The following is a 20,567-nucleotide window of genomic DNA, read 5'->3' on the forward strand; positions in this document are numbered from 1 at the left end:
TTTTTTTTTTTTTTGTGGTACGCGGGCCTCTCACTGTTGTGGCCTCTCCCGTTGCGGAGCACAGGCTCCGGACGCGCAGGCTCAGCGGCCATGGCTCACGGGACCCAACCGCTCCGCAGTACCTGGGATCCTCCCGGACCGGGTCACGAACCCGCATCCCCTGCGTGGGCCGGTGGACTCTAAACCACTGCGCCACCAGGGACGCCCGAACCCACTGTCTTTTAATTGAAATCACACACCTGGTCTCAGGACTTAATGAAGCTCAGGTTCTTTATGTCTCAGCATAGAAAGAATTCAGTGAGAGACAAAGTGATAGGTAAGAAATGAATTTATTTAGTGAGGTACACATTCCATAGAATGCGGGCTGTCTCAAACGGCTAGAGTGGCCCTGGGAGAAACACATTTCACAGACAGTGTGGGCCATCTCAGAAGTCGAGAGGCCCCAAAATATGGGGTGGTTAGTTTTTATGGGCTGGGTAATTTCATAGGCTAATGAGTGGGAGGACTATTCCAACTATTTTGGGGAAGGGGCGGGGATTTCCAGGACTTGGGCCACCGCCCACTTTTTGGCCTTTTATAGTCAGCCTCAGAACTGTCATGGCGCTGGTGCCTGTGTCATTTAGCTGATGTATTACAATGAGCGTATAATGAGACTCAAGGTCCCCTGGAAGTCGAATCTTCCGCCATCTTTGACCTAATGGTTTCTAGCCAGTTTTCGTCATATCCTCAGTGGCTATGTCATTCTTTTTTTTTTTTTTTTTTTTGCGGTACACAGTCCTCTCACTGTTGTGGCCTCTCCTGTTGCGGAGCACAGGCTCCGGACACGCAGGCTCAGCGGCCATAGCTCACGGGCCCAGCCGCTCCGCGGCATGTGGGATCCTCCCGGACCGAGGCAGGAACCCATGTCCCCTGCATCGGCAGGCGGACTCTCAACCACTGCGCCACCAGGGAAGCCCTATGTCCTTCTTTTAGAGGTTGTGCCCTGCCCCCTTCCCTCCTGTTTCCATAACACTGTGGGTTGATTAGGCAGTTTTCTGGCTTCATGTGGTGGTATCCACTCCACTGCAGTTCATGGGACTGCGTTCAGCTGGCTCATGGCTGGGCTGAAAGACCCAAGAAGGCCTCCCTCACACTTGGCTGCTACGGGGCCTCCGTTCTCACCTATAAAGCCTCTCTACAGGGGATGTCTCATCTTCCCGTGCTTCTCCACAGCACGGCCTGTCCCCAGCAGGACAGCCTAGACTTCCTGACAGGAGCAAAAGCAGAAACTGCCAGGTGACTTAAGGCCCACCATGTTCTACCCATCAAAGCAAGTCACAAGGTCAGTTCAGACTCCAGGGGAGGGGAAACAAACTCCGTCTCTTGATGGGCAGCAAGGGAGGAAACATGGCAGCCATCTTAGAGACTCTCCCACATTCTCTGATCCTCAGCTTCTGTATCTGAAAATGGGTATTTTAATATTTATCCTAACTAGAATAATGAGAAGATGGTATGTTATGTGTGATGACATTTTATAAATTGTAAAGCGCCAAACACGTGCAAGACATTATAGTGGTGGCAAATAAAGGTGAATTGGGAGAAAGAGCAGATTATACAGGGCTTTAAAAGGAGATAGAGGAGGTTATTGAAATAGTATTTATTGAGCATTTGCTGTGCCAAGCGCTGTTCTAAGTACTTTACAGGTATTAACTTCTTTAATCATCACTTTATAATATGGATATCTTATTGCTATTCTGTAGAAAAGGAACATCAGGCAAGTGGCACAGTCAGAATTTGAACCCAGTTCTGTCTGATTCCAAAGTCTTAACTACTGCACCTGGAATTTGTAAGGCCAGCAGGTCCGGGGAAGGGCCCAGGGAGCCAGACGGAACCCCCGCCAAAGTGGCTGATGCAACCGACACCTGACATTGCCACAACACCCGAGAGATTACCAAAAAAGGGCTGCTTCACACAGCAAGACCTCCCCTGCGTCCATCCCTATACATTTTGTTAGCGCCCGCACCTGGGCGCGACTTCTCTGGCCCCTTTCTCTCGGACCAGTGAACCTCGCCCTGGAGCGTTCCCAAATCAAGCTTGTTTAAGCTCTCCTCCGTTTTTGGTGCCGTTTCTTACAGAATTCTTATATCATAATCAACTGGCAATTGGGTACGGGGAGGTAGCAGCTACCCCAGAACTACTGAAACAGAATCTGGGGAGGCAGAACCCAGAATCTGCAATTTTAACAGCCATGTTAATGTGGGGGGACTATCAATCTCACTGTACTAGAGGGAGCCTGAAGCCGAATCTGGCTTCTGTACCCCGACACCAAATTAAATCTTGGAGACAGAGTTTTGGGTGAAGTAGAAGAGAATAGCTTTATTGGGAGGCCACAGCAGACTCCTGCTCTCAGAACTGTGTATCCCAATCTAGAGGGGATAGTGAGAAGTTTTATAGTAATGATTCAAAGAGGGCGCTTGTGGACATTCTTCTGATTGGTTGGTGGGGAAGTAAGTGGGAGTCAGCATCGTCAACCTTCTGGTTCTAACCGGTCTGGGGTCACCGTGCTTATTATGGTTAATTTCTCCCACCTGGTAGGGGTTTCAGTATCTGAAAAGATATTGTTATGTATCCCTGCCCCAAGGCTGCACTATTCTTTTTTTTTTTTTGGTCACACTGCGTGGCTTGCAGGATCTTAGTTCCCAGACCAGGGGAACCTGGGATTGAACCCCAGGCCAATGAAGTGAAAGCACCGAGTCCTATCCACTGGACCATTAAGGAACTTCTGACACTACTGTTTCTTTTCACTGTTCCTCCCTTGTCTCCGCATCCCCGCCCTTCCCTAATTAGCAACTGTTTGAACCTGCTAGTTGGAACTCCGGGAAGGTCATGGAGGCTGAATGAAGCCTATTTTCTGTAATCGAGTAATGAGGGACACAGAATTTTGTGCCCAGGAGCCCCACAGTGTCCTGTTCAGTATCAAGTCTTCCCAGGTTTTTCAGTAGTTCAAAGAAACTAAGCTTAGAGAAGATTTAGTCTGGCAGATGCAGAAGAAAACTTGAATACGGAAAGTGCCTAGAAGTGGGGAGGATAATGAGGGGCTTTAAAAATAATCACGTTTTCTAGAGGTTAATGCCAAAGCGAGGGAAATAAAAGGTTAGAAGCCGGACCCAATAACATGCAATTAACCAAGTTCACATTCTACTTATGAATTCATCTATTTTATGCCTCTTTGTTATTCCTGTGCTAGAAAACCCCAAGTTCCATCTTCACCGCACCCCACATGACTTACACAACATTTCAGGTCTGAAGACAAAATATACCTCCTCTGGGAAGTCGTTCCTGGCCACCTCCTGCCCCCAGGTGTCCCACACATGTGCTGCACTTAACTCCATCCTATCACATACAAGGCCCTAGACTGTAAATGTTGGTGACTGAGAGACCCTTGAGGGTAAGGACAGTGCAGGAAGAGAGGAGGGAGAAGGGAGAGATTAAGAGATGATTCTTAGAAAGAACCGCTGGGTGAACACAGGAGATGAAGGAGTCACTGAAAAGTTGCACCGTCTGTCGTTTGAACAGGCACAAATATTAACGCAAGTTCATGTGCCCGACGAAACGTCCGCGTTTGGAGCAGAGAAAGGTTTATTGCAAGGCCATGCAAGGAGACAAGGTGGCTCAAGTCCTAAAAAGCCTCCTGCACTCTGAAGGGTTTCGGCAAAGCATCTTTAAAGGCCAAGGGCAAGGTGGGGGGAGGGGTCTGCAGAATACGCGATCAGATCGTGCACAATACTCTGATTGGCTGTTGATGAAGGAACAGGGTGGTGTCACAGGGGTTAACTTTATCAGTCCTTAGGCTCCGGGAGGCCTGGGGCTACGTGCTCATAGTCATCAAGTAGTTAACATCCTCCATTTGGTGGGGGTGGGTTCACATCTTCGAAACACCTCAGGAAAATTTCATCAATTACTATTATCTAGGTACTTCCGAGAGGAGCTAAAGCAGAGGCTATGGGGGAAGGCCTGTGCCAGGAAGGGAATGACAACTTGTTGAGAATACAAGATCAACTCTAAGGAGTTTACCAAACAGTAGCACTAGATACAAATGTCAGCACCAGATTTGTCTCTTCATGGCTACGAATCAAAGCAGCCTAGCAAATTATGGTCCCTTCCATAATTACATGCATTTATTTTATCTTAGCCCCTATAACAACTGGTTGAGATTTTGTAAATACAAATGCTAAGAACAGACATTTTTGCTCTTTACATGGGCATGAATGAGTCTGAGAGGTGATTTGGGCAAATTACTTAATCTCTAATCCTGTTTCTTCTTTTGTTAGAAAGAAATGACAAAACTGTTTCCCGCAGTTGCCATGATGAGCAAATGTGGCAAAGCACTCACGTCAACAACCTCCATTAAATACTGGTGGCAGGTAATAATATAGATGATGTATTTACCCCACTATTATTCATATTCATCTATGACTAGATCCCCTCTCCGCCAACCTCTCTAAATCACGATAAATTCCAGCAGGTTTAGGGAGGAATAAATTTAGCTCTAACTTTCAAACACCTTCCTATTCCGGCAGCATCTGCCCTAACCCAGCATGGCGGCACCGGCTTCTTCAAGCTCACATCCCTGGCCACACCATAGTGGCTTTATAGGAACCGGCCGCTGGGTAGACTCAGCTTCCCCGATGCTCTTTGATGACGCCTAAACCCCGCGCGGGGAAAGCGGACTGTGTAGGTTTGCGCAGGCGCAGCGCGGCCGCGGGTGGGCGGAGCTGGCCGGGATGAGCGGCGGAGGGACGGAGACCCCCGTGGTTTGTGAGGCCGCGTCGGGCGGCGGCGGCGGCGGCGGCGGCAAGAAGAAGGACTCGCTGGGGACCGCGGGCTCGCCAGCCCACCTCATTATCAAGGGTACGGAGTTCTAGGGTTCTCGGCCCGGTGGTCCCAGCGCAGCCCCACCTGCCAGGCGGCGTCCTCTGACCCGGGGCCGAGCCCCAGGTCGACCCCCGGCTCCTGGGCGGCCTGGCGTTTGCGGTGGGTGGGTGGGTGGGGGAGGGGTCTGCGCATTGGCGCCAGTTTCCCCGCGCCAGGTGCCTCCCAGTAACAGCAAATCGCCCTAGCCCTTCCTGCTTCCTCGTAGAAGCCGCAGCCGAGAGCCGTCGGGCTGCCCTCTCCCCTCCCCCAGCCCGGGACCCTGCGTGGAGCTGCCGTGGACGCGGGCTCGCGACCCACGTGTGATGCCCTGAGCTTGGGAGTCGGGAAGAGCCCGCGCACCCAGGCAGGCCGCTTAGGAGGTGTGTACCTAGGTCGTTCGCTCTGACCCTGTCTGCTCCTGGGTCGTGCAAGGTGGAAACGAGAGAACATGAAGGCATCTTAAAACACCAAAGGCCCCCAACACGTGTACCGATGTCCACTCGTCCCGTCTGCTTTGAGCTGGGAGAAGGTTACAACCTAGCTACAGCCCTTATTCTCACAGAACCTGAATTGGTTTGATTCTCCAAACTCTCAACAACTGTTTCGTGCAGAAAGATCTTTGCCAGTTAAATACCGCACCGCCTCATCTCCGTCCTCTCTTAACCCCTCGCTTCTGCCGGCAGCCCTACCGTCTTGCAGTGTTGAAGCCCTTGTAGGATTCCGGCGCCCCTCAGCGCTGCCCAGGGAATGGCATCCTCGTGTTCATGCCTATTGCATTTTAACCGTATCTGTCAGGTTTGTGTAGAATTCAGGGTGTCTCAAATCTAGTTAGTAGTGTGGGCGTAGTGCATGGGTGTTAGCCCTAAATTATAATTGTTTACGTGTGCAATCTTAGTGAACTATTACTTAAATTTTTTTTAATTACGGTAAAATACATGGAATATAAAGTTTCCCTTAATCATATTTTAGCGTACAATTCAGTGGCATTGGTACGTTTCACGTTGTTGTGAAACCGTCACCACCATCCAGCTCCATAACTATTTCATCTTCCCAGACTGAAGCTGTGTACCCATTGAACACGGACTCCCCAGTCTCCCCTTTCCCCCGCCCCAGCCCCTGGCAGCCACCATTTTGCTTTGTTTCTGAATGTGGCTACTTTAGGTACTTCATATAAGTAAAATCGTGCATGTGGCAGAATTTCCTTCCTTTTTAAAGCTGAATATGATTCAAATATTTCATTGTACACACACACACACACACACACACACACACACACACACACACACACACACACACACACACACACACACATTTTGGGTATACATTAACCCATGGATGGACGCTTGGATTGCTTCCCATTTTTGGCCCTTGTGAGCATGGATGTACAAATATCGAGTTCTTGCTTTCATTTGTTTTGGATATGTATCCACAGCTGAATTGCTGGATCAAATGTTAAATCTGTTTGTAACTTTGTGAGCAGCCACTCTACTGTTTTCCATAGTGGCTGAACCGTTTTACATTCTCACCAACAGTTCACAGGTGTTCCCATTTCTCCACAACCTAAACAATACTTGTTATTTTCTGTTTCTTTGGTAGTGGCCTTTCTAATGGGTGTGAGGTAGTATCTTGTAGTTTTGTTTTTTTTTTTTAATATTTATTTATTTATTTTGGCTGCGCCAGGCCTTAGTTGCGGCACATGGGATCTAGTTCCCTGACCAGGGATCGAACCCGGGCCCCCTGCCCTGGGGGCTCGGTGTCTTACCCACTGGACCCCCAGGGAAGTCCCAGTAACTTGTAGTTTTGATTTGCATTTCCCTAAGGTTAATGATGTTGAACATCTTTTTATGTGCCTACTAGACATTTGTAAATCTTATTTGGAGGAATGTCTATTCAGGTCCTTTGCCCATTTTTAAATCAGGTAGTGTGTTTTGTTGTTGTTGAATTATAGGAGGTCTTTTTCTATTCTGGATATTAGCCACTTTACAGCCATGATTTGCATATATTTTCTCCCATTCCATGGGTTGCCTTTTTACTCTATTGATTTTGTCCTTTGATGCACAGAAGTTTGTGATTTTGATGTAGTACTTTTTTTTTTTATTGAAGTACGGTTGATTTACAATATATTAGTTTCAGATGTAGTACTTTCTTTAAAAGAAGGTAATTCAAAGGAAGTTTTTCAGGTTAATTCAAAATTGAGTTATAATTGAAAATATGTCTAGAACCTCCTTGGGTTTTTTTGTGGAACGATTTACTATTTTCAGTATGAAAATCTGTTTTTAGTTCATCTTACTTGAAGACTATCGACTGTGAAAATATACGTGTCGAGTTTTATTGCCAGGGTCTAGGGAGAGGGAAATATATAAATAAATGATTTCAATACTTAGGCCCCAGGTCTTTGAGGTTTTCTGGGCTGTGGTTGGCTGTTAGGAGACGGGGAGCTTCCTGGGGCATGGAGTGTCTGACCTGAGTCTTGAAGAATAAAGGGTTAGTAGTTGAGAAAAGCGGGCAAGGATATTTTGGACTTAGTTTGGAAGAGCATGAGCAAAGGTGTGGAGGCCTGAGTCAGCACGGCATGTTTGGGAAACTACACGTGGGAATCAGACCGAAGAAGAATTCTTGCCTTTTAAGGAGATTGGACTTCTTGTTGAATGTTCCATATTGTTATGGAACAACAATAAGTACAAGAGTCATGTGGTTAGATCTGTGTTTTAAATAGAGCACTCAGGCAGGTACAGTGGGTCCTCATCTTGCAGGGTGCCCATTTGTGAACTTGCCTACTTTATAAAGTGAATTTGTAACTGCAGAATCAGAGAATACAAAGGGCCTACTGTCCTGCAGATAAGCAGAATTGACTGTACATGGAGTGGGTTGAAGAGGGGTGTGACTCACTCTGTTGAAATAGTCCAAGACAAGCAAGGATGGAACAGAAGGGATGGATTTGAGAAGCAGTGAGGTGACAATGGTGACGATGTGGGTGTTATCAGAAAAATTTACTCTGCAGTAAATTGTTCCTTATGGGCAAAGAGATCCACATACTACATTAAGGGTCTGCAAATTCAGGGCCAGAACTTCATTAGATAATGAGAGATCTGCAGTTTACTGTGTTTTTTCTTGTCTCATAGTCTGTTGAAGTGCTTATTTCTGTCTTTTGTGTGAAGAGATTGTCTAACTCCCACGTTAGAGTATGCACTTTGGAGAACAAAGGATTATATCTTTTGTCTTGTTAACAAACAACAAAAGAGTGCTTTGCCTGTAGCCCGGCTAGGATTGAGTTTATGTGGAAATATGTGGCTTACCTTTACATTATTAAACTGAGAGAATTTGTTTGTAATCCTTGGGATACCTGCAACTCTGAATTATTATAATGTGTTTGTTTTGTTGTTATAATGTTATTACAAAACCAGCTTAATTTCTGTGGTCGTGTGTGTTTCAGAATCTTTTTTCCCCTCATCTCCACATCTTAAGTTCTGGAGTGCAGTCAGGGTTTCAGAAGTGGTGATTATCCACTTCTGAACAGAATTGAATTCTCCAAAGACTAAGAAAATTCCCATTACATCAGGCCACAGACGCAGGTATCCCAAGATCAATGTAATGGCTTCTCAGTCATATAGAAAAATGTATGTTAACCCTTTGTGGATGATACAAACAATTTGATCTCTTACTCACTGGAGTAGAGAGGAAATTTCAGGACAATATGGTATGTGGTATGAGAGCAGAATATACCCCGGGATGACTCACCAAAAACAGTTAAAATTCAGAACTTTTTTTCCTTAATTATGACTTATAGTGACTTACAATGAACACTCACCACCCATATTAATAAACACACATGAAGAGCCCCATCGTGCCCTTTGCTCTCATTGCACGGCCCTCCCTCCTCTAAGGTAACTGCTGTCTTGAATTTGGTGTTTATCGTTCTCGTGCATTTCTTTATAGCTTTATGGCTTCTGTATATGTCCCAACAGGAAGTGATTTTGCATATTTTGAAAGTTTATATAAATGGCTTTATCCTTCTGAAAGTTGCTTTTTTGCTTAACATTTTATTTATGGGATTTTTCCTTGTTAATAAATGTAACCCCACTGTATTCATTTTCACTCACTGATTTGTAATATCCATCCTATGAGTATGTTAAGTCGTTCCCCCTTTTTTTTTGACATTATATTCATGCTGTAGTAAACATTATGCATTTCTCTTTCCTTTGTTTAAGAGTTTTTCTAGGGCACATACTTGGGCATGAAATTGCTAGGTATACGTCTTCAACTTTATTAGATATCGCCAAATTGCTCTCAAAAGTACTTTACCAATTTACTGATTGGATAATCCATAGTCTGAACTGGATTTTAACCTTCATACGTTTATGGGGACAGGAAGAATAAAACAAGCTAGAGATTGTGCCACTTAGCGTGGATTGACCGTGAGTTTCATTTTGTCTTTACAGATCTCGGAGAAATTCATTCAAGGCTGTTAGATCACAGACCAGTTATCCAAGGTGAAACCCGTTATTTTGTGAAAGAATTTGAAGTGAGTATTTGAAACCTATTTTGTAAAAAGACTGCCCTAATTGTTAGTGTGTTAATATACGGAAGGGAAATTCCCTAGTTTTAAAATCTATGATTTTTGTTCATGTGTTCATAAAATGTACAAAGCATTCAGAGGCATTGACATGAATGGAGGGAGCACGAGAGTGGGCAGCAGGTGCCTTGGGCTCCAGTTCTGGTGCCTGCTCTGGGGTATTTACTGTCTGTTGAACTCAGGTTTTCAGGTATAAAATGAGATATAATGAAAAAAATGATTTTACAGATGAATGGGTCAGTTTTGCAGACCCATTTTCTATATTTTTTTTTTCTCATTTGGGGCAGCAGCATCTACTGAAAGCACTCAAGTTAAAACGTGAGAATCGCCCTTGGCTATTCCCTCCTCTTTAGGTTACATTCAATGATCAAGCCTTCCAAATGCTACCTGACAAATCTCTGTCCATTCTGATTGGTATGCCTGCTTTATCAACCCAGTCAAATCCAGTCTTCACCCTGCTGCCAGAGCGCTCTGACATTAACTTTTTCAAAACCTTTGATATCATTTTCTGTCTACAGGACAAAGCCCGGCATCCTTCTATGACCCGGCTCCTATCTTTCTAGCTTTACCATCTCCCACCCCACCTCGTGTGCTATGTCCCAACAGTCCTGATGCACTAGCCTGCCATTCTGTTTCGTTTGACTGTGATTTTGCACATGTATAATTGGTTCACTGTGCGTTGAATAGTAACATCCCAAGCTCCTGTTGGGTAGATGGTAAATGACGTTACACAAGCAGTTTTGTGATTTTGTGGAAGTTGGGGTTTTCTTTTTCTTTCTTTTTTGGCCTCGCGGCTTGCAGGATCTTAGTTCCCTGACCCGTGATTGAACCCCCTGGCAGTGAGAGCACCAAGTCCTAACCATTGGACCGTCAGAGAATTCCTGGGGTTTTATTTTCAAATGAGACTCCAACCAAGCAGGAAGTCTAAACTTGCTAAAAGGAGAGAACCTTTCCATAAACACTTTAAAAGTACAGAAAGCCTGTGGTACAGAGCACTCAAAAGAGAAACAGAGCTGCAGCATTAGACACCATTTCTGGGTTCAAGAGACTTAAAATCTGCGTAATATCTGCTTCATGGAGTTATTGTGACGATTAAAGGTGTGTGTATCTTAGAATATTTTCTGGTACCTAGGAATAACTGTTAGTTATCTTTGTCATCATTACTATTGCTGTTGTAGAGTAAGAATAATTATCCCCCAGACAGAAAATTAACCATAGACTATTCCCTTATCATGCTATGTAAAGATTATTAACAATTGACTAGTGAGAATAAAGTAGTGGGAATAAAGTCTGGGCACAGCACGCTGGGTACTCTGCTCACGGTCTGACACGGTTAAAATCAAGGAGCTGTCCAGGCGCCATTCTTATTTGGTGTTCAGGGTCCTCTTCCTGACTTGCAGGATTTTGGCAGGACTCAGTTCCTTGCCCAGGTAGACGAAGTTCCCATTTCCTTGCTTGCTGTCGGCCGGGGCCGCTCTCAGCTCCTAGAGGCCACCCATATTCCCTGCCACACGGCCCCTTCCTTCTTCAAAGACATAAGTGAAGTCTGCCTTTCATGCTTTAAACCTCTCTTACCGAGAAGAGTCCCATCCCTGTTAAGGACTCACCTGATGGAGTCAGGCCCTCTAGGGATAATCTCCTTTTCTTAAAGTCAGCTGATTTGGGGCTTTAAGTAAACCTGCAGAATATCTATACAGCAGCACCTCGGTTAGGGTTTGACTGAATAACTGAGAGGTGTGTATATCCTAGGGGTGGTGCTCTCAGGGACCATCTTGAATTCTGCCTTCCATGAGCTCTTATTACTACCTATATTTTCCTTACTTTTTGCTTAGTTATTGCCCGTTGTCCTTCCTAGAATATAGACACTTACCTTTCTTATGCTCTGTTGTGTTCAAAGTGCCTGAAAGAATGTCTTGTGCATTGTAGGGTAGGTACTTAATATGATTCAAAAGCACAATTAACAGAGCTTGGCCTAAGACCTGGCTTTTCCAACATCCTTTCATAAGTCATCTTTTTTTTTTTGGCCAATCTGGTTAATTTGAAATGCTAAATAGCTTTTATTTTTAAAAAGTTTGTAAATGTATCTCTAAAGGCCTACTTTATATTAAAAGAAGCATAGAATTTTGGAATTAAGATGGCTTCTCTAATCTAACCCCACCCCCCCCACCCCCCCTTCACTGAGCCCAGAGATGGAAAGAAATGTGTGGAAGGTCACACAGCTGATTAGTGGCTGAGTGCTCATTAGATAATGTAGGTGGTTCCTGTGAAAGGGCTGTACAAGCAAAACTGAGTCTTGAATGGATGATGAAAGAAGTGTTATTTCATTTATGCTGCGGAATATGTTATATTGAAGAGCTCACTCCCTTTTGAAGCCAACACCTCTGTTAACTGGGGCCGAGAGAAGACGGGCATGTGCTTGAGAGGAGAGCAGTTACCTGGGTTCCGCGTTGTTCAGCCCTCCAGGGTCTCTTTGGAGACAGGGCTGTGCTGAAGCATAAAAGAACATGGGCCTTGGAGCTGGACCTGTGACGTATCTGGGCTCAAATCCTGGTATCCCTCTTCCTAGCTGTGATTATTTGCTTTATTAAGGCCTAGTTTCCTCTTTCTTAAAACGGGAACAATAATACATACTGCAGAGTTTTTGTGAGGATTAAGTAATGTATCATTGTTTAAATTCCGTGGTATGTCGATGTTAGGCAGGTGTTGGTAACTGTTATTATTAAGAGAAAGATGGGAGCAAGTAAAATCAAATTAAAATTGTATTCAGAATTTGCAATACTTTGAGTTTTGGTTCCGTTTTTGATATCTTTAGGGAAAACAGCGATTTGTTAAGCAAGTGGTATAGACATCTCAGGAAAATGTTTACTAAAGAATAAAATTTTCACACTGGGTATGACAGATGTAAGCTTATTATAGAAAGTGAAACAAAATGTCTTCAGCACTTATTTTGTGTGAGGCCTCATGTCAGGAACCAGTGCTGTATCCCTGAGTAAGACACACGGGCCCAGCCTTTATGCAGCAGGGTAGGCTCATGTGGTCACTGAAGAATGGTCTCTGAAGGGCTCAAAAATATTTCATCAGCTGTGTTTGCGCTCTCTCCAGCTAATTGGTCACATGACTCCTCTTCTAGAAAAGTACTTGATGCCGTCCTTTCACGCAGTCACCTCCCCAGTCCGTCTTTTTTAGTGTCTCCTGGAAGCTTTCCTGTATGTCAGGCTCGGGTACCTTTTCTGTCTGTTACACACTGACCTTTCCCCTCAAATTATGAGAGAAAAGCTGAAAGCATTTTAGAGATTTAGATTTGAATAGATATGTGCATTACTTACCATTCTTTTCTCTCTTGGCCCAAATAAAAACATCCTCTATTTACTAAAAGTGGTCTTTCCCCAGCGTCACACGGCTGGACCGGAGGAACGGGGAGGCAGAGCTGTCAGGGCTTCCTACAAGTTTTGTCTTTTTTTTAAAAATTGAAGTACAGTTGATTTACAATGTTTCAGGTGTACAGCAGAGTGATTCAGTTATATATATACACGCATACTCATACATATATATGTATATTCTTTTTTAGATTCTTTTCCATTACAGGTTATTACATGATATTGTATATGGTTCCATGTGCCACACAGTAGGTCCTTAAGTTTTGTCTTCTCTAGGTCACTTAAATGTGGTTCACTTGAAGAAAAACTGGCTAGCATTTAAAAGGAAACTCGTTTATAGTTTATATATTTTTAAAAGTTAACACACACAGCAACGATAATCCTTTTCTTTATAAAATTTCCTTTCTAAAAGAAGGCAATAAGTGCCACACGGTGGCAGCATTACTTAAATTATCGACCTTCTATTATAATATTTTAAGTTCTCTTTTTGTGATTGTTAGTATTTCAGGACAGTTGACTCTCCTGCTCCCAACTGCACACAGCTCTTTTATTCCCCCTGATTCCAGTAAATACTATGAACAGAGATCCCGGCAGGGCCCCTCCAGTGAGCCTGTCTGGTTGTGTCAGCGAGTAAAGGCATGATCTTCTGCACTGTTATCTTTCCAGCTGCAGAGACGCTGGGGCCTCTCTCGTGTGGGACAGAGGGGAGGCCGTGCAGGTCAGCGTTTATGAAATGCTTAGGGGCTGTGCAGTCCTGCACGAACTCATCTTCAGCAAACTTCAGTCTCTGACTGCTTTATTGACTGGTTCCTGAATACCTTGGTGTATCATAAGGAAGGTGTTTGGTCACTAGTGACAGACACCTGAGGAGAGTGGCTTTCCTAAGTGCTTACTTTCCTCTCATGGCAGCCAGAGCCTGGGGCAGGTGTGGCAGCCCTAGGACGTCAGCTCTTCCTCCAGCTTTTCCTTCTTCCTCACTGCCGTGGTGCCCTCACCCCAGGCTCACGCTCACAGGGTAGCTGTGGGAGCCCAGCCATGGCGCGTGCACTTCATGCAGCAGAAAGGACGGCAGGGGGGCAACGGCTAGCTGTGTCTGTTACGCCAGGTTTACCACCACGTGGTATTTGGGTGTGGAGAGGAGGGGGATGGATCCAGAGCTGTCTGTCACACCGGATACGCAAAAATAGATACGAAACAGTCTCTACCTTCAGGAATTTACAGTCTGCGGAGAACAAATTGTAATGGTGAAATTATTATGATAAAATAAGCACAAAGTGATTGAAATCTCAGAAGCGGAGATAACTCCCAGCTGAGCTGGGAGGGAAATCTTCAGAAGCGGGGCTGATACTTGAACTGAGAAAGAAAAATAGGTGTTAGAGAAATAGGGAAAAAATGGAGGAAATGTTGATTAAAATTGAGGCAAAAAAATTTGTTAAAATAAGTACAGTAGTTATAGGAGGTGTGAGGGTTCTTACTGCTGCGTCTGAATGTGAGTTGTACTGATAAAAAGGTAAAGTCCCGGGCTTCCCTGGTGGCGCAGTGGTTGAGAGTCCACCTGCCGATGCAGGGGACACGGGTTCGTGCTCCGGTCCGGGAGGATCCCACATGCCGCGGAGCGGCTGGGCCCGTGAGCCATGGCCTCTGAGCCTGCGCGTCCGGAGCCTATGCTCCGCAACGGGAGAGGCCGCAACAGTGAGAGGCCCGCATACCGGAAGAAAAAAAAAAGATAAAGTCTCTTAAAAGGCAGGACAGACAAGAATTTCATTTGACATCTGATCTCATTTTTGTTAGGTTGTAAGAGTAGCTGTCAGAGTATTAAATATCAGGAAGAAGTCGATCCCACATGGCATGTAATAGGTTCACGTATGTATGATAACGGTTTTAAAACTTGTGAGAAAAGAAACTTGTGGGACTGACCATTTTGTGATGGAAAGAAAATTTTAAATATTACATCGGCCTCTCATTTCCTCTCTGATACTGTCGTTACATCTTTAATGTAAATATTACAGTGACTGTACTAACATTATGAACAATTGCTAACATTTTGAAGCATTTAGTGCCAGGCACTGTCTTGAAGCACATTACCTGAGCACTTGTTATTAATTTCAACTTGAGAAAAATTAACTGTATATGTAATTTTATGGGGTGTTATACATGAGAAACCAAGCTTCATTGGTACTGTGCTTTGCTCTGAGAATTTTCACCCCAGAAATAATATTCATATAACAAATAAACAGATGTTGGTTTATAGTCTTCCTTTTTTTTTTTTTTTTTTTTTGCGGTACGCGGGCCTCTCACTGCTGTGGCCTCTCCCGTTGCGGAGCACAGGCTCCGGACACGCAAGCTCAGTGGCCTTGGCTCACGGGCCCAGCCGCTCCGCGGCATGTGGGATCTTCCCGGACCCGGGCACGAATCCGTGTCCCCTGCATCGGCAGGCGGACTCTCAACCACTGCTCCACCAGGGAAGCCCTATAGTCTTCCTTTTGTAGTAGGTGTCAACCGTATACCTTAGCCAAAAATATCAGCATAAAAACAAGCACATACCAGATGGGCCTATTTGTTGTTTAAATTAATTATTGTCATTAATGGGCTGTTAGAGAGGTGACAGTACAAATTCACTTACTATAACGTGTAATTTAAGGCTAAACAATGGCTATAAGGGAGAGAGCCAACCAGGTCACATGCGGTGGCTCTGTCTTCTGCCCGTGTAGATACAGGCTATCAGAAAACGGAAGGAGAGGGGAGGGCATATGAAAAGGAGACTGTCCTCAGTTGTTGCCTTATCAGTATTAACTGGGAGGGAAAGGATGCTATTGCAGATTAGATTTTGAGGGAGAGGGAAAGGCTAGAGACAGAAGAGGTGACCACCTAATACTAATCTTGCTTAGAGTAGGGAACCAACAGACAGTAGCCAGAGTGGAGACCGGGTTATTGTGAGAAGTATTAGTGTAAACATAACCATGAGAACAAAAACGCCAACTTTTTAAAATACTGAGATACCCAAAAGAGAGAACAAATAGACCGCGTGACCACATAGAGAAAGATTATATACGTTGTGGGTGTGTGTGTGTTAATCAGCATGACTCAAAGTGAAATAAGAAAAGTCTGTATATCATGTTTCTGTTTAAGAAGGAGTTGAAATATATTTATACATAATGTGTATATACACACACATATATGTTTATATACGCATCTGTGTATACATACACATACCTATGTATACATGTGGATGTATATCCTTATAGTTAAGACAATGGCAGGATAAAAATAATTAAAGAGTGTTAGAGGGAATAGGATACAAAAGGTAGTGATAGAAGCTAGACTTTCTTGAATATATATATTTTTAGATGTAGTTTGGGAGCCATGTAAATATTTTACATAATTTAAAAGAGAATTAAATTTTAAGGAGCAATCCCTAAAAATCAAGTAACATGTAAAAAAAGCAAACCTATTTTCCTAGAAGGTGGCATTGCCACGCAGAGAAATTCTTCCAGGTAACTTTAAAACGCAGTAATTTGACTGTGTACATTTCTAGTGGAATACCCTTCAGAACAGAAAGTTAAAAAAAAAAAAACCTGAAATTATTTTCAGTAATTTTGTTAATTCTGGCACTGGTATTGTTATTTCATTGACTTGGTGATAAAGCAAATGAGTAACTCTGTTGGTATTTTGAGAATTGAAAAAGAAACATAAAGACAGGAGGGTAATTAAAAATCCTGTAGTCCCGAATTTAAGGGTTTTTTTTTTTTTAAATAAATTCATTTATTTATTTATTTTTGGCTGTGTTGGGTCTTTGTTGTGGTGCGCGGCTTCCTCTTGTTGTGGTGAGAAGGGGCTTCTCTTCGTTGCGGTGCGTGGGCTCTAGGCGCGCAGTCTCAGTAGTTGTGGCTCGCGGGCTCTAGAGCGCAGGCTCAGTACTTGTGGCGCACGGCCTTAGTTGCTCCGTGGCATGTGGGATCTTCCCAGACCAGGGCTCGAACCCGTGTCCCCTGCATTGGCAGGCGGATTCTTAACCACTAAGCCACGAAGGAAGTCCCCTGAATTTAAGTTTGATTATGAATGTGAACTTTAGATGTTTCTTTTCTTTTCACAAAAATACCTATTTCCTAGCCTTGTCCACTCAAAGGGCTAGAAATGATGACTGACCCTTAGTGCTCAGTCTCTAAATACCAGTGGTGTTTAGAGACCTGCTGATTCCAAGTCTGGGTCAGGAAATGGACAAGAAGAGCCTGGAGCATCAGGTCGAACTAGAAAGCAAAGAAGCTACTAAGGAGCACTGGGGTTTGGACTGAAGCATTCCAGAGCCAAGGTAAATAGGCTCTCCATGGAAATAGGATGATTTCAGCATCAGGGAGGACAAATACTGCAATGGGTTAAAAACTTCAGATATTCCTATGAGTCATAGGAATGCGTGGAAACATACAAAAAAGAAACCTTTAGCAGCTTTAGGAAACCAAACCATTATTTTTGAAACTGGTGGATAAAGAGAAATAATCAAATGTTTTATTCTGCCTTTCATATGAGCATATCTCAGAGTAACCAAATAGTTGTCGAGGGGAAATTTCTCTTTATGGAAGTATTCCTGCTGATAAATGAATATGGAATGTTACCAGCATCCTGTTGAAAGTGCACAGCCCACCTCTGAAATATTCCTTTTTTTTTAAATTTTATTTTACTTTTCTTATACAGCAGGTTCTTATTAGCTATCTATTTTATACATATTAGTGTACATACGTCAATCCCAATCTCCCAATTCATCACACCACCGCACACACACACCCTCCCCACTTTCCCCCCTTGATGTCCATACGTTTGTTCTCTACATCTGTGTCTCAGTTTCTCCCTTGCAAACTGGTCCATTTGTACCATTTTTCTAGATTCCACATATAAGCGTTAATAAACGATATTTGTTTTTTCTCTTTCTGACTTACTTCACTCTGTATGACAGACTATAGGTCCATCCAGGTCTCTACAAATGACTCAGTTTCGTTCCTTTTTATGGCTGAGTAATATTCCACTGTATATATGTACCACATCTTCTTTATCCATTCGTCTGTCGATGGGCATTTAGGTTGCGTCCATGACCTGGCTATTGTAAATAGTGCTGCAGTGAACATTGGGGTGCATGTGTCTTTTTGAATTATGGTTTTCTCAGGGTATATGCCCAGTAGTGGGATTGCTGGGTTGTATGGTAGTTCTATTTTTAGTTTTTTAAGGAGCCTCCATACTCCATAGTGGCTGTATCAATTTATGTTCCCACGAACAGTGCAAGAGGGTTCCCTTTTCTCCACACCCTCTCCAGCGTTTGCTGTTTGTAGATTTTCTGATGATGCCCATTCTAACTGGTGTGAGGTGATACCTCATTGTAATTTTGATTTGCATTTCTCTAATAACTAGTGATGTTGAGCAGCTTTTCATGTGCTTCTGGGCCATCTGTATGTCTTCTTTGGAGAAATGTCTGTTTAGGTCTTCTGCCCATTTTTGCATTGGGTTGTTTGTTTTTTTAGTATACAGCTGCATGAGCCGGTTTTATATTTTGGAGAGTAATCCTTTGTCTGTTGATTCGTTTGCAAATATTTTCTCCCATTCTGAGGGTTGTCTTTTCGTCTTGTTTATAGTTTCCTTTGCTGTGCAAAAGCTTTGAAGTTTCAGTAGGTCCCATTTGTTTATTTTTGTTTTTATTTCCATTATTCTAGGAAGTGGGTCAAAAAATATCTTGCTGTGATTTGTGTCAAAGAGTGTTCTTCGTATGTTTTCCTCTAAGAGTTTTATAGTGTCCAGTCTTACATTTAGGTCCCTAATCCGTTTTGAGTTTATTTTTGTGTATGGTGTTAGGGAGTGTTTCAATTTCATTCTTTTACATGTAGCTGTCCAGTTTTCCCAGCACCACTTATTGAAGAGACTGTCTTTTCTCCAGTGTATATCCTTGCCTCCTTTGTCATAGATTAGTTGACCATAGGTGCATGGGTTTATCTCTGCGCTTTGTATCTTGTTCCATTGATCTATGTTTCTGTTTTTGTGCCACTACCATACTGTCTTGATTACTGTAGCTTTGTAGTATAGTCTGAAGTCAGGTAGTCTGATTCCTCCAGCTCTTTTTTTTTCCCTCAAGACTCCTTTGGCTATTTGGAGTCTTTTGTGTCTCCATACAAATTTTAAGATTTTTTTGTTCTAGTTCTGTAAAAAATGCCATTAGTAATTTGATAGGGGTTGCATTGAATCTGTAGATGCTTTGGGTAGTATAGTCATTTTCACAATATTGATTCTTCCAATCCAAGAACATGGTATATCTCTCCATCTGTTGGTATCATCTTTAATTTCTTTCATCAGTGTCTTATAGTTTTCTGCATACAGGTCTTTTGTCTCCTTAGGTAGGTTTATTCCTAGGTATTTTATTCTTTTTGTTGCAGTGGTAAATGGGAGTGTTTCCTTAATTTCTCTCTCAGATTTTTCATCATTAGTGTATAGGAATGCAAGAGATTTCTGTGCATTAATTTTGTATCCTGCAACTTTACCAAATTCATTGATTAGCTCTAGTATTTTTCTGGTAGCATCTTTAGGATTCTCTATGTATAGTATCATGTCATCTGCAAACAGTGACAGTTTTACTTTTCTTCTTTTCCAATTTGTATTTCTTTTATTTCTTTTTCTTCTCTGATTGCCGTGGGTAGGACTTCCAAAACTATGTTGAATAGTAATGGTGAGAGTGGACATCTTGTCTTGTTCATGATCTTAGAGGAAATGCTTTTAGTTTTTCTCCATTTGCTGTGGGTTTGTTGTATATGGCCTTTATTATGTTGATGTAGGTTCCCTCTGTGCCCACTTTCTGGAGAGTTTTTATCATAAATAGGTGTTGAATTTTGTCAAAAGCTTTTTCTGCATCTATTGAGATGATCATATGGTTTTTATTCTTCAGTTTGTTAATATGGTGTATCAAATTGATTTGCATATGTTGAAGAATCCTTGCATCCCTGGGATACATCCCTCTTGATCATGGTGTATGATCCTTTTAATGTGTTGTTGGATTCTGTTTGCTAGTATTTTGTTGAGGATTTTTGCATCTGTAGTCATAAGTGATATTGGTCTTAAATTTTCTTTTTTTTTGTAATGTCTGGTTTGGATATCAGGGTGATGGTGGCCTCATAGAACGAGTTTGGGAGTGTTCCTTCCTCTGCAATTTTTTTGGAAGAGTTTGAGAAGGATGGGTGTTATTAGCTCTTCTCTAAATGTTTGATAGAATTCACCTGTGAAGCCATCTGGTCCTGGACTTTTGTTTGTTGGAAGATTTTTAATCACAGTTTCAATTTCATTACTTGTGATTGGTCTCTTCATATTTTCAATTTCTTCCTGGTTCAGTCTTGGAAGGTTATACCTTTCTAAGAATTTGTCCATTTTTTCCAGGTTGTCCATTTTATTGGCATAGAGTTGCTTGTAGTAGTCTCTTATGATGCTTTGTATTTCTGCGGTGTCTGTTGTAACTTTTCTTTTTTCATTTCTAATTTTATTGATTTGAGTCCTCTCCCTCTTTTTCTTGATGAGTCTGGGTAATGGCTTATCAATTTTGTTTGTCTTCTCAAAGAACCAGCTTTTAGTTTTCTTGATCTTTGCTACTGTTTTCTTTGTTTCTATTTCATTTATTTCTGCTCTGATCTTTATGATTTCTTTCCTTCTGCTACGTTTGGGTTTTGTTTATTCTTCTTTCTCTAGTTCCTTTAGGTGTCAGG

At 42.9% G+C, this 20,567-nt stretch overlaps 1 protein-coding gene across 6 annotated transcripts in view; it reads left to right on the top strand.

The window, feature by feature from the left end:
- The first annotated feature begins 4,733 nt into the window (after positions 1-4,733).
- BLOC1S5 (biogenesis of lysosomal organelles complex 1 subunit 5) overlaps positions 4,734-20,567 on the top strand; it is a 107,007-nt gene continuing 91,173 nt past the window's right edge. For all 6 annotated transcript variants that reach the window (XR_009565766.1, XM_060307652.1, XM_060307650.1 and 3 more), the window contains exons 1-2: positions 4,734-4,890; positions 9,333-9,415. Coding sequence is in view for 5 of the 6 variants with exons in the window: in XM_060307652.1 (XP_060163635.1) it covers positions 4,764-4,890; positions 9,333-9,415 (210 nt within the window). In the remaining variant the exon portion in view is untranslated. The remainder of the gene's footprint in view (positions 4,891-9,332; positions 9,416-20,567) is intronic.

The sequence above is a fragment of the Globicephala melas genome, chromosome 11 (assembly GCF_963455315.2).
Source record: "Globicephala melas chromosome 11, mGloMel1.2, whole genome shotgun sequence".
In the NCBI taxonomy this organism is placed as follows: Eukaryota; Metazoa; Chordata; class Mammalia; order Artiodactyla; family Delphinidae; genus Globicephala; species Globicephala melas.